Below are 17,530 nucleotides of genomic sequence, written 5' to 3'. Positions count from 1 at the left end.
CACAGCTGCTAAGTCATTGAAGTCTGACGGGAAGGATCTTTTTTTCTCTTTAATTTGTCAAACAAGGGTGCTATGAAGGGGGATATTATGTAATTGATGCATTGAGATGTGTTTTATGCATTACAAATACTCACTACTTTTCTTGACCCTTCATCTTATCTTCCCAGACACTTCAGACATCAGCCATGTAACTGTGGGACCTTTAGCTAAAAGTCAAGCCACTCTTGTGATCCCCTCTCTCAGCGGAGGAATAAATGACTGGATCAGTCCAAGCCAAGATTTTATTTGATGGGATTTCTTTTGTCTTGGTTTTATCAGGCAGCTACTGATGAAGGGACGAGGGCCTTGAGCCGCCATCAGCCCTGTGACTAACCCTAGCAGCACCTTGTGCAAGCAAAGGGATGCAAGATCTGAAAAGATGACTTTCAAGTCTTATCCTTTGCATTATCACGACCTGTTTGACAAAAGCAGAGGCCATTCTATTCTAGACATTGCCAGGAATTTAATCAGTAAACTAGGGCTTTTAATTTTTTAGCAGCTTTCTACAAAATCACACTAAATTGTTGGAAAACCTTGGAAGTTATAAAGTTCTGTATTTCTCAGAAAGGTTTCTATAAGATAATGGGCAACATTAGACCCATAACAGTTGTTAATTGCCAGGCAGAATGACCTGATGATAATTACAAATGATTTTATTAGTGGTTGAAATTCATCTCACCTTCACACCTCGGGGCCCGGGATAACCAAGGGGTCCTTGAGGGCCAGCAGGGCCCTGCGGAGAGAGGGGGTTAGAAAGAGCTTGTAGCAAACATGCGCATGCAGTACACACATTAAGTTATCAACATTAATGCTGAATGTTTTATGTAAATGATTATACAATAGGACAATAGAAGGGGAAATAAAGTAAAAAACATTAACAAAATAACCAATGCAAGCTACTAAAGAAAATCACTTACCAAGTGTCCTTTCTCTCCGTTAGGCCCTTCCTTTCCAGGGTGACCCTGTGAATGATTTACAAAGCACATTATTGCATCTCATAATTGGATAATTACCACCATAAATACTACAACACATTAGTTATCACTATAAAAGAAGGGTAACGTTGTAAAACTTTGCAGGATGTATGAAACTGAAAAAAGACTTTGTTGTGTCATTAGCACTACCGGTTATTACTGGGCACTAAAAGCCAACAATTGCCGTTTTGGGATTTCAAATAATATGAAGCACATACAGTACACTCATGTGTGGATGTCCGGTAAAAAGAAGAAGAGGAAAAATGGAAGGAAATAGATTTTATTCACACGAGTCAGAAAGGCTCTGCAAAGCCTCAGAAGGGTTTTTAGTGACGTTATAGAGGGCGGGGGAAGGGATACAAGAGAGGACATAAAGAAGGGGCATGGAGGGAGAATTGAAACTGAGTGAGAGAATACTGCGGTTGATTCAAGATGCAACAAATGGAGGAATACAAAAAGATGAGTGTGTAAATGGCCGAGCTATTTCAACTCCAAAAAGACTCTGAAAGCCATTAAAGGGCCAGGGGACATTTTAAAGGGTCTGCAGTCCAACATCTCCTCTTACTCTCCTTTACCAAATCCCTATCTATTTGTCTTTAGTTATTCACATTTCACAGCCTCTCTCTTTTTGCTGCCACCGAATGCCTTTGAGACACACCTGCCATTAGTGCAGGTGTGTCTGTGCTGCCTGAGCAAAGATGGGAAGAGAGTGATTGAGGGCGGGTTGTATCACACACGTCTAAGAAAAATCCATATCTCAGTGTGTTTTGAGAGCTTTTTAAACATGTACTGCTTTGAAAGCGTTAATTCCTACAGTTATGGCAAATGTAAATGTTAAAAAAAGGCAGAGCTGTTTGGACTCACCGGTGGGCCGTCAGCTCCTGGCATTCCTGGCAAGCCTGGTTTTCCGAAAGGTCCCTAATAAGAAGACAGCAGAAACCTTTAGGGCAGTAAGACACCACAGAGTAACACAACACCAAGAAATCAAAAGGTTAGAGGCATTATAAACGTCTGAAAAGAACCAGACTGAGTTCCACAGTCAAGCAGCTCTGTGAGGCTGTATTAGAGTGTTGTAGTGAGCTAAATGCTAATGTCAACATGCTAACACAATGATTACTTCATAAACAACCCTTTATTCAATTCTAGTTTTGTCTCATCAAATACTACCGCCTTCCAGTATTTCATTTATAATCAGAAAAGACCTACATTATTCATTTACAAAGTCCAACAGCTCAATAATAAACGGAAAGCCCTCCACATAAACAGGCAAATATGATTTAGCTGAAATTGGATTAAAAATATATCAGGATTAAAAATCTGTGTGCGCTGTCAACTCGGCACTATTTGGTCCTACATTGGGGATGGGGGGGTGTATTTGCATAATATTGTGATAAGCATTTTGGAAACTGAATAACTTGGCATTCAGCTCCATGTAAATTAATGACAGCAATTCATGCCATTTTGTAGATTTGGATGCCGTGTTTATTGACATTTTATCCAGCTGGCAGTCACTATTTCGCTGCAGAAATGGCATGTTACACAAAATGTGATTGTTCTATAGTGATTACGTCATACGGTATCTTACCTTGTCTCCTGGGGGTCCGATGGCTCCTTGGGGCCCTGCAAGACCCTGTGGAGAGGACACAAAGTGCTCAGAACATTTGATGTTATGAATAAGAGAAAACTCAAGTGGCAGACAACCTGTTCGTCACTAACCATGGTTCCTGGGTTTCCTTGCTGTCCAGAAGGTCCTGGTTCTCCTTGAGGTCCCTGAAGAAAACAACGGTCATTTTAGAAATCTCATTACAAACACAAAGATTGATTCATTTATTTGTTCTCCCATGTGACGGTAAGAGTGATTTGTTGCTCCATATGGTTCATTAAAAAGGGAAATGCTGCTTTCGGCTGATATAAATCAGAAGCTGTCCAGCAGTGCATCAGAGCATTATTACCCTCTTATACCTAAACAGCAGCTCACACCTGCATTCCCAAATGACAGACACTGCTGAACACAAACACACACAGACAAATGCCCTCTCAGATAAATGGCAATCAATTATGTTAGGTCTGGGAAAGCTGTGGATGCTCCATCTCCAGCCAGTTGGAGCATTCCCAGGACAGACGAGCTGCTCCGCCTGGTGCTCTCTCATTAAGTCTGCCGCTAAAATAAATTGACCTGGGATAATACAAGTGGTCGGGGTGGACTGCTCAAATGGATCCAAACACACCCAGCCTATTCTTCATTATCTACAGAGTATCCTCTGATTGCACTGGTGTAGGCGGGTGTGTGTGAGTTAGTGAGAACGAAAGAGAAAAACAACAATCATTTCCGAACGTGTTTGTATAGAGGCATGTTGTAATTCGCCTTATTTGTATGTGTATGTCAATACGTAAGTGTATTTGGAATAAAGAGAGAGAGGGGAACCAATAATGGGGATTTAAGGATAAAAAAAGGGAAATATGTAAGATGTCGCAAAGAAGGGAGAGTGTTATTTAAATAAAAAAAGGAGGATAGAACTAAAAAGATGTGTGTAATGATGCATTGAGAATATTTGATATTTGATATTTGGGGTATGTGTGTAAGGTAAAGTGATCTCTGTTTAATTGCTATTGTAAGAATGTGTTGATGATTATAAGAATGATATCATGAATTACAAATACTTTCATGACAGGAGCTTTTCAAGTCCTTTCATGCCTAATCGCGTGTGTGTTGTGTTTTGTGGTTTTACCTGGGAAATAGAGAATGCCTGACACTAAATATTTGCAATCGATTTAATTTCACTTACGATGTTTCCTTTGGGTCCAGGTTGTCCATCCATTCCAGTAACACCCTGCAGCAGAGGAGAGGAAAACGCCATTCAGTCAAATATATGGGAAGGCCAGAATATTAGTTTTATACGGAATAGGTTGGTATTTCGGTGCACTTTCAGCTGATAAAACGTACTTTTAGTCAGAAAAACCCCCAATGCACGCTCCAAATATAAAAAAAACACAGTAGATTTGCTTTTGCACTCTATGAATTTGAGAGTAAACTTTTAAATGTTAGATTTCTACATCCTGCGCAGGCATATCACTTCCAATAAGCTACTTGATTGACGTGCACTGTCCATGCTAGATTAAATCTGTTGAGACGATATAAACATTAGGTTTGCTCCGCTGTACACATTTGTCTGATATGCCGGAGTTAAACTCAATAACAGATTCTGCTCTTTGTGTTCGCTGTCTGAAATATATTGAGTTTTGTATTCCCTGTGGGTGTTTGCAGTGTCTTTTGTTCTATAAGATGGTCAAATAATATATATTCTGCTTTCTCAACACTATTGTAATAGCACGAATGTGAAAAGGGTACGGGGACTCACAGGGGGTCCAGAGGGTCCCTGAGGTCCTTTTGGTCCGAGCAAGCCGCGGGGCCCCTAGGAGAAAAACAAGGAAGGAAATGAGATTAAGAATATCACACCTGTGAAGGAACTCATGAATTATTAAGCACGCTAAGCTAAATCAAGTTTCAAAATCATACTTCGGGAAACAACCTGACTTCGCAAATGTCCTTGAGGATATTCTACCTCGTCAGATTGTGAGGGATGCTGAAAGCTTTTTTTTTTTTTTACTTTACTACACATGTATTCCCCACAGCTCTCCTATCAAACATTGGATTTATGTTCTTTGCCTCCCAGCTACAGTTACCTAACAAGACCTATTTTTCTTTCAGTGTGAATTCAAACAAATGTAGCACACCCTGGTGGACGAAGTAAGTCATAGCAGCAGATATCAGGGGGCTTTCTGGTGTTTTCTCCTTCCCCTCCCTCCATGGGGAATATCCTGAGAGTGTGGGAGGCTATTATAACAAGCTTGATGTGAGCTGCTTGCTTTTCACACCTCCAAAGCCTCATCTACACTTTGCGTCCATATCAAGCTAAAGAAAATCTCCATTTATATGAATATGAACAACGGTTGCAGTCCGCAGATGACAGATGACATCATTACGTCGTTTGACTGTTCGCTAACACAATGACATGATGAGAGCGGGCCCTCTCAGCTCTATCACGCTGTCTCTCAGTAATACGCGCGATCACTCACTGATTCGCCAGGAAGTCCCCGGGGCCCGATCTCTCCATCATCTCCCTGGGAAAGAGAGAGGAGCGGGTCAGAACGTGGAACAGACACTGAATGACAATGGAAATAAAGTGAGGGTGTGTGTGTTACGAGGAGGGAAAGATAATGGGAAGTTACAAGGAGAAAAGGCGGGAAAGAAGGGGATTATGTTGCTTCAGCCGGGGATAAGAGAGACACAAATATATATATGAAAGTAAAAGATTTAGTGATAAAAGATGTGGGAAATTGTAATTTTTTTCTGTCTTACCCTTTCTCCATCCTCTCCAGGACCACCATGAGGTCCAGAGGGTCCAGATTCACCCTACAACAACAAACACTTAGATGTAACAGTGGCACATGTCGAAACAAATACACACACACATGTGCACTTCTTCCAAAAAAACACACTTTAATAGCACCACAAAAGAACTTACTCTGTGTCCTTTTTCACCAGGAAGTCCGGAAAGACCATCAAAGCCTCGGTCTCCCTGAAGAGCAAAGACAAGTCAGGTGCCATACGTCTTGTACAGGCTTCAAAAACACACTTTCAAACTGGCGTCAGGAGATACTGAAGTGTTGGCGACACAGTACCTTGGTTCCAGACTGTCCCGGCATGCCCCTGGCACCGTCGGCTCCAGAACGACCCTGTGAAAAGAACAACGGTTACATAACTGCTCTGTTGAAAGAGTGTGAGGACTAGAATATGCCTTTTGAATCGGCACGACAAAATGTGCATTAGATATTCATATGCTGCATGCTTTTCTAATTCAGCTCACCCTTCTGCCAGGCTTTCCAGAGGGTCCAGAGGATCCCAAGGGTCCACGTGGTCCCTGAAACAAACACATGTATTTATAACTCAGAAGTGTTCAAACGTAAGGACTGTCACAATATCAGACTTTGATTGCACGATACTGATGGCAAAAAACTTTAAGAAGAAATTCAAATATAGCATTATCTTTAGAAATTGTTTGATAAAAAGATCCAATTACTCTTCAATTTTGTTTATTATGTGTTTTGTCTCCAACATTTTAAAAGGTGCAATTACACAATATTAAATACGTGTATTATTAAATGGGTATTTTAAGTATTAAAGCCGATATTTTTCCCAATTTGGGATCAAATCTTATCTTATCTTACATCCTTAAACCCATGCTTAGAAATATCAAAGTTAGAAAAATAAAAGTTGCATTTGTATCTGTTTAGAACTAATGCCATACCACAACAGTTTAAAAATGTGTTTAGGTTGACATGTTTTTGCATTTTTACATCTCATACCTGAGGACCTGAGTCTCCAGACTCTCCCTTCATGCCTGAGTCCCCGGGAGGACCCTGTGGAGAAAAGCAACAGACGATTGAATTGATATTAAACTCACACAAGTTTTCAACACTACAAAGCTACAAACTGTTGATTACTATTCATGATTTTGAGTCTGAGTTTGTCTCTGAAACACGTACCAGAGGGCCGGACCTGCCAGTCAAACCCATGGGACCTGTAGGGCCGCGCATAGCCAGCTGAACACAGTGAGGAAAAACAATGAGATACAAAATATATAAAAGGAATAAATAAAGGTTAACAGAAGGAAAGCTGCAGTGTATGTATTTATAACGTGCAGTTACTCATTTGCATGTGTGTGGGTGTGCTGTAGTTATATTTGTGTCTGTCCCTTGTGAACAATGTTGTATAAATGATGCATGCTTGTAAGCAACCGCAGAGTATAAAATATATCAATGACATAACAAACATGATAATAATGAAGGGGTAGCAAAGATTTATGCCATAACTATAGAAACAAAAATAAATATGTCTAGAAAAAACATTATAAAATTCACAAACAACATGAAAAGTAAGACATATTTCAACAGGAGAAGCAAGATTGGTGAATATACAATTTAGTATTGATATATTATGTGTAAACAGTTACCCTAGCCTGCTGCATGATGGCTTGCATCTGGGACTCCTGTGCTGACACAGCAGGGCCCTTCTGTCCGGAGTCACCACCAGAACTCATTCTGAACTATGGAGGGAAACAAAGATTTGTTAGAATTTGTTGCATTCAAAATATGAACCAGCAAAACAAAAGTAAAAGCTGGTGAAAATAAGAAACAATGCAACAATATAACAATTTGATTTGTATTCCCAAAAACAACACTTTTCTTTGTCCCCATCTTAAAACCATGCAACAGATGTGAAAGTGAGCATTAGCCTCCAGCTGTCAAACCAGCACCAATAAAGGCCACAAGCTTCGAATTATGCTGGCATCTGGTGGTGAAACGACGCCATTGCACCATAGTTGAATATCCAGGTTTATGGTACAATAATGGTTCGCTTGGGAAAGGCATCTCGTGCTGGGTTACACAGCAGAGTACGGAGGCTGTTAGTTTGCAGACGCACAGCAACACAACAGTGAATCCGTGCAGAAACACGGCAACCAATAAGAAAGTAGAAACAGTTATTCAAAACAGCGCTGAGTCAGATGTACTGCAGCTCAGCCATCATGAACCAAATGTCTTCAGTTACTTTTCAAGTATTGAGCAAAGCCCACAGTTTATTGCTTTCTGTCAACATTTCTGCTGAGTTTGATTAAATATTGGCCCTTTCCTTCGCTATCTCATTCACAATCAAATATATGCAGCTCTTTTCCTGCCTTCCAATCTGTGAGCATGTCTTATATTATTTTTCTCTTCAGCTTTTTTTTGTCATTCCCCAACTAATTTGCATTTCTTTTCCCCCGACATTCCTTTGCATCTTTGAGCCTTGAACAAAATGTTCTACTACATCAAATTGTTGACTAGTGCGGCCAGGGATAGAGAAAAACACTCCAATTGGAACCAAGTTATGTTTTTCACACAACACCACCTCATGCTGGAGCGGACTGTCAACAGGAAAATAAAGAGAAGATGCATCACTATATAATGGATTGTTTAAGCAAGAACATATGATTTGAACACAGAGCCAAAAAGTTCTCTGGTGAGAAGAGGGTGAAACAACAATGCATGTTTCCCATTAGACTCGGGGCTCAGGGATCAGGTTACAAGCTCTCTGCCAGTGGATACACCAGAACCAGTTCCTGTCCAGACAGAGCTCCCTCGGCTCTGAAGACCCCTGAAACCACAGCCTCACATCTGTACGACTCATCAGATCCAACAGCAGCAGCAGCATTACACATCTTCCAAATACAAGGACAACAACGGGGGAAAGGTAGACAGCGCAGGAAGTTGTAAGCAGGATAAGTCTTGCGGTCGAATCATAGCACGCAGCTGAAGCTACAGAGAGAAGCAACAGCGCGACTTTGCTTCCTGTCTGTATCCACACAACTTAATGGAAGGACATCTTCAATTCTTAAATAAGTTCAAACTAAATTAAGTCCTTTCATTTTTGCTGTAACTTGATAGTGTTTATTTCACAGATGTCTATCTGTCAGGTTCAACTTGTATATATTTTACTCTTAAGCTCTGTTTTATTTTCTGTTTGAGATGTTTCTATTTTATGTTTGTTTATTTTCTACTTTTTTATTTGCAATGCCTTGTTTTAACATCTTGCTGTTCCAAAATCAAGATCAATAAAGTATATCTTATCTCAATATGCAGATTCAAGTTTATTAGGTCAAAACATCTGAACGTGATCACTACAGATGATGGGAGGGGCGACATCTGTTACTCAACCTGCCACTAGGGGCTGCTAAAGCGCAGATTGCATTACAAAATATTTGTAAGGGCCAGGCTAATCAAAGACGGTTTCGAAGGAAACCCCCTTCATTCTTCTGCACTGTGTAAACTACATGTCAGGGTTATTGATAAAACAGAGAATGATACATCATACTTGGCTTTGAACACGGCTGAACGACTCCATAAAGCCACATGGAGAATGCTTTAAAGTGGGGGAGAACATGAAAGCGCACATCACTTCCTCTTCCTCCACGGTTATCTACTTACAGGCAGCATCAGGACGGTACCAGGGGGTCCGGGCAGACCATCAGCACCGGAAAGACCAGCACGACCAGGAGGACCCTTTGTCGGAAAAATGAAACAAACATTAGTTCAAGCACTAAGACAGAAATATGGTTAGTTTCTGTATTGTAGAGCTTTATTTAACACACCCTCTCTCCAGAATCTCCAGAACTGCCTGGTTGGCCAGAAGAACCTGGGGGCCCGGGGAGGCCCTATGTCAAGAAAAAAAAACGAATTTCACACACATAATATACATAATGCATCACAAAGGAACAAGGATGTTTGCTGCACTAAAAGTCCTCCCCTTTATCTGGCAAAGTGGTCACACATGGGGAAAGGAATGCATGAGGCAATATGGGACAGCTTGTGGAGTTGTAAATTCTTCGTGAGGAGCTCTTTATTTGTCTTAAGCTTGGCACTTGAATGGCTGGACTCCGTGGGACTCCATCTGCAGGGTGTCAAGAGCAACTGTGTCTGAAAAAACGGTCCTGGATAAATAATTGAGTTCTTCCACATCTGGGCAAGTCCACTTCTCTTCAGGGGACTTGTGTTGGCCACTCCCTTTGCATTACATCAGACAGCCAGGATCTTCACAGCAAAGCATGAACACTTGCATTTTGGAAGAACGGATTGTGTAAGAACATATTGGTAAACTGGAGTATTAGAATGTTTATGTGATTTGTTGGATTCACAAAAACATTGCATTCATTTGATATTAATAGTAACACATATATTATATGTATCGCTGTAATGCTGTCTGTTTACATGGTTAATTTACGGTACTCAATTCTTTGCCTTTGATTCCTTCAAGACATTTTTCTCACTCATTTTATTTACATTATTTTGTGCTATAATGTTGGATTCAAGGCGCTCTGATTAATGCAAATGCTATCCCACAGATGTAATAAATATAAATAATAAATTAGATTGTATGCATATTATGGTGTTTTCTTTATTCCATGATAGTTTTCCTAAAATTACATACAATATATGTCCTTGCTTATAGTTTTGCAATGTATTTATTGGTTACTTGGTTACCCCTGTGTCATGAAATGTACTGTGCCAGATTATTGCCAATCCACAACGTCAGATACATTTATAAACAGAGATTACACAGACAAATGACATGATGAGGACAGGAATAGAAGATGAGAGGAAGTAAAGGAGAGACAGGTTGACTTACTGTTGGCCCTTCAGGCCCAGACGGGCCCTCCACCAACATTCCCTGAAACACAAGCAGAGAAATCATTAGTCAAGAGTCCCCGCAACAATCTCCTGTGTGTGCAGCGATCTGCAGGTGCACACACAGGCGTAATTCTGACTTCATTAACACAAAGCTGTGCTTAAACTCTACATGAATGCATGTCCCAACACCTTCCTATCAACACTCTATGTCTGGAGTCAACCTTGATGCACATTCCTGCCTGTCATTTCAGTTATGCTTTCCATTAATCCATGGACTTAGGGAGGGTGAGCGACTGCACAGCATCGGAGGCAAAGACACCCTAAGGTTCTGTCCAACGTGTTCAAGCTGAAGGAAGGACTAGTGAAGAAGGCTTCATTTGTTTTCACATAATCTGATGAAATAGAGCAGGCGATGAATGGATGGTACGAACACACTAACTGGGACTATAGCAACATTTAATATTGTTGATAAAAAAAGATGAGATGAAAATTAATGAAACTAATTAAAAGGAAATCCCCCAAATATCTTTCTTTTGATGCAGTAGTTCGGTGATGCATACACATTTTGGCTAGATCAGAATCTGATATCTAATTTAATAAAACTAGAATAGAATAGTTACAACTATTTTTGACTAAGAGAAGAATTCAATTTGACACAAGCATACATTAAATATAAAATCATCTGAAAAACGAACATTAGTGTGGACAACCATAGAGCATCTGACTCACAGATGCATTGTTGCGGCTGTGTGGCTGCAGAGAAATTGTTTGTGTGTTTGCTTTTGTGGCAATATTTTGGCTTCCTGTTTATTTTTACAGAAGAGAGAAACCCACACACTATCCAAATGTAGTCCACTGTGTGATGTTTTTCATTAACCCCCAGGCTGAACTGTAGAATTTTCATCCCAAAATTACTGCAATTGATCTTCGACAATCCTCAGGTTATGGCTATGTCTCACCTGCAGTGTGTGTGTGTGTGTGTGTGTGTGTGTGTGTGTGTGTGTGTGTGTGTGTGTGTGTGTGTGTGTGTGTGTGTGTGTGTGTGTGTGTGTGTGTGTGTGTGTGTGTGTGTGTGTGTGTGTGTGTGTGTGTTGCTAGAGCTTGGGGGAAAATGTGAATGCATGTTTACAAGAGGAGAGACACACTGGGTGGTGATGTGTACACACTCAGTCACAGAGGGATGTACACTGAGTGGAGCTCAGTGACCTTTGTTTAAAGAGAAACAGCTGTAGCTGAATAAGAGACATACATTCCTTCTTATGGACCTAGCTAACAGACCGAAGGATGTTTTTACATATAGCATTACTATCTAAATCAGGGTTGGATGTGTTCCACCTGTTTCATTCAAACTAAGCTTATGTCTTTGGCAGAGACGCAGGAAAGGTCTTTCTAACTCCCCTTTGTTCAGCTTGTATTCCTTCCTTCCCTCTGTTCCCCCCGTGTATAAACACTTCCCAGACTCTGTTAGGAGATTATTGACAATCCCTACATGGCCGTTCTGCTGGTCATCTGAACCCCAGCATAAACATTTGGAGGAGTGATGCCTTGCCCGAGGACACTACGAGAAAGGCTTGGCCCTGATTAATGTTTGGCCTCAGGATCCTCCGTCAGAAGTGATGGGAGGGTTGTGTTTGGATGAGGATCATACATACGTACTGGCAAATATAAACATCCACGCATACGCCCATGTGCACACAATCACAGGCAGCCTACATCTGCTGCTCAAGTATGTTGTTCAAATAGTGATACTCACAGGCTCAATAACAGCAGGCTCTCCCTTCTGTCCCTTCTCGCCACGGGCTCCGTGGACCTACACACCAAACACACACACACACACACACACACACACACACACACACACACACACACACACACACACACACACACACACACACACACACACACACACACACACACACACACACACACACACACACACACACACACACACACACACACACACACACACACACACACACACACACACACACACACACACACACACATGATCAGCAAAGGCCTCTTCAACACCCTCACCATGATCTCCTGCTCCTCTTCTAGATCAGGGAAACTCAACTTGTGAGGAAATGACTGGAAGCCAGGGCCAGATAATAAACAAACATTCATTATATGTATCAGATTACATTAATTAACATTAAAAAGGTCAGTAACTTGTCATAAAATATCCATTGTTTACAAGACACAGGCGTGTTTATGCAATCTGAAGGACATCTGAGTAAAGACCTCTTACTCAGAAATATTTATTGAGATTTTTGATAAATATTAACTAGTAATTTATATATAATGAGTTGGTAAAGGCAGATAATAGAACAGCTAGAATTGTCTGATTTAAGAAAACACCTTACGCCTAGAACGATATATATGTTCATATAACATCACAAAACCAATAATTTATCGATTTATTGCCCAGCCCAAATTGAGTGTACCAAAAACAATTCTTATCGTGAATCTTTTTTTTTCATTTTGAATAAGAAGATGGCCCTAAATTGAGTACCACTTAGTCAGTATTCTTCACCTGTCCATAATCTGTCCCAGTCTCAGCAGGCAGCACTTTGCCCTCGTCGCCATATTCGAGATCTTCGTAGGTGCCGTACGACTCTAAATCGCCGTATTCGCTGAGGTGCTCCTCCTTGAACCCATCCAGGTCTGTGTAGTCTCCCTCTCCTTCAACACCCAGGCCTGTTCCCGTCGCGATGGAGCCCCCTGCTCCGGTGCCGGCGCTGGCTGATCCCCCTCCGGTGGTGGAAGATCCCCCCGCAGAGGAAGACCCGCCCCCGATAGTGATGGTAGAACTGCTGCTGCCTCCTCCACCTCCTCTACCTGCACTGACATGGTCTGAACTGCTGCTGCCTCCTCCACCTGCACTGACATGGTCTGAACTGCTGCTGCTGCTTCCACCTCCACCTCCAACGTGGACTGAACTGCTGCTGCTGCTGCCTCCACCTCCACTGAGATGGACGGTACTGGTGGTGTCACCTTCTGCACCAAGGCTATAAGCGTCGTCGGTGCCATAATCATACTCATCACCATAGTCACCAACGGAAGTTACAACCTATAAAAACACAGATGTTGTTAGTAAAATGTCCCATATTTGAAGTATGGGTAACATCCTGTGTATACAAATGACATAACAAAATCAAAAACATTGATTACATTTCTGACCTATTAAAACAAATATGTAGCGTACTGCGCAAATTATTTCCAGTATCTATAACAGAATTTGAATAATTTGTGCATTAAAATGTCAGAAAATACTAAAAAATGCTGTATCTCAAGTCATGGGTGCTTTCTTTAAATGTGAAGTTTTCCAATAATATATGTCCTAAACTCAGGACATATACAAGTCATGTTTAAGAGATGGAACTAAAAATCTAAATAGTATAGTAGTAGTAGCAGCAGTATGTAATTCCAGTAATTGTTTTATCATTACTGTGTACAATTTGTTCTCAAAACTGCAACGATTGAGATTTCTTTAAAGACATGTTTTTCTTTTCTTAGTGATGGCAATGCTAGAAACATCCACATTGGCTTTGCTTCCCCCATTTGGGTTGACTGATGATAACATGAGGGAGGGGGCCCAAAGAAAACCCTGCTTACGTATCAAACTCATAATTTCAGGTAGGATTGGCATAAGTAACAAAATAAATAATAGGATTTGAAAGCTTATCAGTACATCTAATGGACCTACAAGTCATACATTAACAACGATAAAGTGAGGCTGTCAGTATAGGTAATCAACGTACTGATGTCTTATTGGCGGTCATGGTGATTGAAGATCCTTCTCCACCAGTGACCCGCCTTTCGATGCTGGAGGCTGAACTCAAGTCAATCTTTCCCCCTGCCTCCAGGTCCACCTCGCCCCCAGTGTCGATGCTGCTGCTGGTGATGGTGACCCGTCGGGAGGAGTCTGTATCTGGGGCTGCCGTGGCCTCGTCATAGTAGGTCTCGTAGTTACCGTAGCCATCGTAACTTTCGTAAGGGGTGGCCTCCTCTCCGTAGGCTTCTCCTCCGGCAGTGGCAGTTCCTGTGGAGCTGGATGAAGAGCTGGATGAAGAGCCAGCAGATGAGCCAGCGGATGAGCCAGCGGATGAGCCAGCGGATGAGCCAGCTGATGAGCCAGCTGATGAGCCAGCTGATGAGCTGCTGGTGATGGAGGTCACTTTGCCGCCGATGGCACCAGAACCCCTCTGAGCCTCCTCCACTTCAGACACCACGCTGTCTTCATCTGCCACCTGTAAGTCATCAACATGGTTACTTTGGAGCATTTGAAGGAGGACTGTACCCAATACTAGGAGTTCCAAGCTCCACATTTTTTTTTCACCTGACTCTTTATCGTTTTAAAAGATGGTAATTCACAGTTACAAATGAATATAAGGCTAATTCAATTGATTAAGTATTATACTATTAGAATAATTGGATTCCAGCTGTGGCTGCATGGGACTGTTTCAGACTTGTGATACAAAACAATTGACATCAATCCAAACAAGTTTCAAGCTTGCCTCACACAACTGAGTCAAGCAGCTGTATTAACAGGACACACATTCCTTTAACCTAAATAACAAGAGAAAACTAAAAAATCCCTTTATTTAGGGTTGTGACAAATAATCACTTTTGAAAACCTCCATACTGTATACCCCTTGAATGTGATAAAAGATAACATGCAGAACAAAATGTGAAACAATACGACTGTATTGGCGTTAACACATGAAGTCAATATTGGCAATGATATGATGGTAGCCCACCTTGACTTCTTTTGTCATCTCAGCATCAGATGTTGATTCAAGAGGCTTTCCCTCGGTGTCCTCATAGTAAGGGTACTCGTAATAGTAGCTGTCCTCCTCTGTGTTCTGAAAGATAGAAAAATTACAAGATAAATAACAATAACTATTCATATCAAACACTTGAGTATTAGTATCTATGAGATACTTAGCATAGCATCACTCTCTAAGGCAACATACATTTTAAAGATGTTTTTAAGACATGGAGTCCTTTAATTAGCTTAACTGCAATTCATGCATTTGGTTAGTATCATATTTTTGATTTGTAAAGTCTGTAATGAATAATATGATATCACTGAGATGATTTTCATTTTCAAACATGATGCAGTGCTCTGCTGCTGGGTGTGGCTGATAGATGTGTGATGGACTGGCCATCGATCACAATCAGGAATGCTTTCTACTCGTGGAAAACTGAACTCATGTCGCACCTCCCTGTTGCAACTTGTTGCGACTGAATGACAAATTATTCCTCCACTGCTTTCTTAATTAATCAGTCAGACATCTTTAGAGAGAAAGCAGGTCCAGTTCTTGTGTACCTCGCATGCATACTGACAGGCCCCTGGGGCGAGGAAAAGGTCAAGAGGAAGGACTATCTTTTAACACTCCTCTGACACACCTTTAATCAGCACGCAGTGTATTGGTATTCAGATCAGGAAGCGTTGTGGTGCAGGGATGCAGGCTTAGGCAGGCACCACATCATTCCTGAACATTATTAACTCACTGCATAGCCTGATAAGCCTGATCTCTCCAGTCAGCACTTTCCTTTGGCAGAGTGCAGCTCTCCTGTATCAGCCAAGAGGCTCTTTTCAGCACAGGATCCTATCCTGATCGGATTTTAGTATTCCAGACAATTATGGATTAAGGGAAATGGACTTCCTGGAGAAAGGTCAGCCATTGGCACACTTGGTGATTCTCTGGCTGGTTTCTACAATGTCCTGTATGCAAAAATCCACCAAAATGTCCTCTAGTAATGGCCTTCTGTTAACAAATCTGCACTGTAAGCACTAGAGTTGAAACCAACATTAGATGATAGAAACGTAAAGAAAGGCCTGGTTACTCACATATTCATCGGTGTTGGGGTCCTGGTTCTGAGGCTGGTCGGGCATGGGCACTTCACAATCAGGACTGTAGTGCTCACAGTAGTCATAGGCAGCACGATGGTCTCCTACAATCAATAGCTGCTGGATGTCTCCCTGGAAACCACAAGAAACAGGAAGTCGTGACTCAATGAACATAGCTACAAGTCATGCATTTAAACAAACAAGCAAACAAATGGAAGAGAGACGGCGGACACACTGGCGGACCCCCGGGGAGAAATGAAAGCGAAATAAACAAATAATGAGGAGGGAGAACATCTGTGAGCAGCATTATCACATGCAGAACAGGCAGGGCTAGAAACTAGGTCAAGCCGGGGGGGGGGGGGCTGACTAAACGCTGGAGAACATTGTCCGGGGTCCAAGAGTGTCGTTTTACATCAGAGATGAGCACAAGAGTTTTAAGACAAAAAGCTCATGGACAACAGAGTTGAGTTACAAGAGAACATGGAACAAAGGACTTTATGTAGCTGCAGACGGTCACACAAACAAACACACAACCACAGGCTCACACTAACACACACACAAGGTCAGTCTTTAACAAGATACTAAGCTATAGTAGTAATAGTTCAAAAATATTCTATTCCAACCAAAAGACATACATTCAAAATGTGACTTAAGTAAAAGTAAAAAGTGTTAACTTCAACAAACTTAAAGTATAAAAGGTTAAATTACACATTCTCCACAATGGCCTATTTGAAAATATTGAATAATATATAACTTTTTCCTTTACTGTTGGATAGCTTGTAAATGTCACCAAGGCACCAATTAAGTTGTATCTTACCCTGTAATAATACATAATACATTTATAATTTTAATTTTGATAAGCTGTATTATAAATCTGAATCTTCAAACTAAAGCTTTCAAGTCAATGAAGTAAAAAGTGAAATATCTGCCTTCAAGATGTAGAAGTATAAGGTAGAAGGAAATGCAAACACTTAAGCAAAGTAACTCAAATAAGCACAGTATTTTAGTAAATGTACTTTGTAACTATCAACTACTGGTCTCAAACTGAATGATGAACAGTATTATGAAAAGTGTATTTAAAAACCACCCCAGATTTGAGGACATGAGTGATTTAGCCTTTAAGCTTATCATGTAAGATGAATAGATGAACTTAGCACATGGGGCACGGAGACATGAGCAGACCTGCAGGTATAGGTAGCTCACCTGATCTGATTTAAAGGGGGTTGTGTGCATAAACTGGGTTGAGGTGAAGGGGGGGAGGAACAGTAGCAGAAGTGAGAGATTTAAAGAAAGAGAAGAAGAGACGAAGATTGATAGAGAATAGAGCAAGACAGAACAAGAGGGAAAAAAGGAAAGGCTCAGAAGGATCCCCGGGCTACACAGGGAGCCGGGTGTGTGTGTTTGCCAAATGTTTCTCTGGGCCACAGAATGC

The 17,530-nt window shown here is 41.2% G+C and overlaps 1 protein-coding gene across 2 annotated transcripts in view; it reads right to left on the bottom strand.

Moving 5' to 3' along the window:
• Positions 1 to 17,530, bottom strand: part of col5a1 (procollagen, type V, alpha 1) — a 79,400-nt gene that overhangs the window by 27,984 nt on the left and 33,886 nt on the right. For both annotated transcript variants that reach the window (XM_079660450.1, XM_079660449.1), the window contains exons 5-27: positions 16,099 to 16,230; positions 15,002 to 15,106; positions 14,003 to 14,491; positions 12,775 to 13,311; positions 11,992 to 12,048; positions 10,237 to 10,278; positions 9,203 to 9,265; positions 9,039 to 9,113; positions 7,028 to 7,120; positions 6,561 to 6,617; positions 6,381 to 6,434; positions 5,882 to 5,935; positions 5,697 to 5,750; positions 5,540 to 5,593; positions 5,374 to 5,427; positions 5,091 to 5,135; positions 4,373 to 4,426; positions 3,800 to 3,844; positions 2,730 to 2,783; positions 2,599 to 2,643; positions 1,878 to 1,931; positions 957 to 1,001; positions 719 to 772 (exon numbers count right to left, since the gene is read on the bottom strand). In XM_079660450.1, the coding sequence (XP_079516576.1) occupies positions 719 to 772; positions 957 to 1,001; positions 1,878 to 1,931; positions 2,599 to 2,643; positions 2,730 to 2,783; positions 3,800 to 3,844; positions 4,373 to 4,426; positions 5,091 to 5,135; positions 5,374 to 5,427; positions 5,540 to 5,593; positions 5,697 to 5,750; positions 5,882 to 5,935; positions 6,381 to 6,434; positions 6,561 to 6,617; positions 7,028 to 7,120; positions 9,039 to 9,113; positions 9,203 to 9,265; positions 10,237 to 10,278; positions 11,992 to 12,048; positions 12,775 to 13,311; positions 14,003 to 14,491; positions 15,002 to 15,106; positions 16,099 to 16,230 (2,316 nt within the window). The remainder of the gene's footprint in view (positions 1 to 718; positions 773 to 956; positions 1,002 to 1,877; positions 1,932 to 2,598; positions 2,644 to 2,729; positions 2,784 to 3,799; positions 3,845 to 4,372; positions 4,427 to 5,090; positions 5,136 to 5,373; positions 5,428 to 5,539; positions 5,594 to 5,696; positions 5,751 to 5,881; positions 5,936 to 6,380; positions 6,435 to 6,560; positions 6,618 to 7,027; positions 7,121 to 9,038; positions 9,114 to 9,202; positions 9,266 to 10,236; positions 10,279 to 11,991; positions 12,049 to 12,774; positions 13,312 to 14,002; positions 14,492 to 15,001; positions 15,107 to 16,098; positions 16,231 to 17,530) is intronic.

Source organism: Notothenia rossii, assembly GCF_949606895.1.
Source record: "Notothenia rossii genome assembly, chromosome: 11".
Lineage (NCBI taxonomy): Eukaryota > Metazoa > Chordata > Actinopteri > Perciformes > Nototheniidae > Notothenia > Notothenia rossii.
This window is presented reverse-complemented; position numbering and strand designations above follow the sequence as displayed.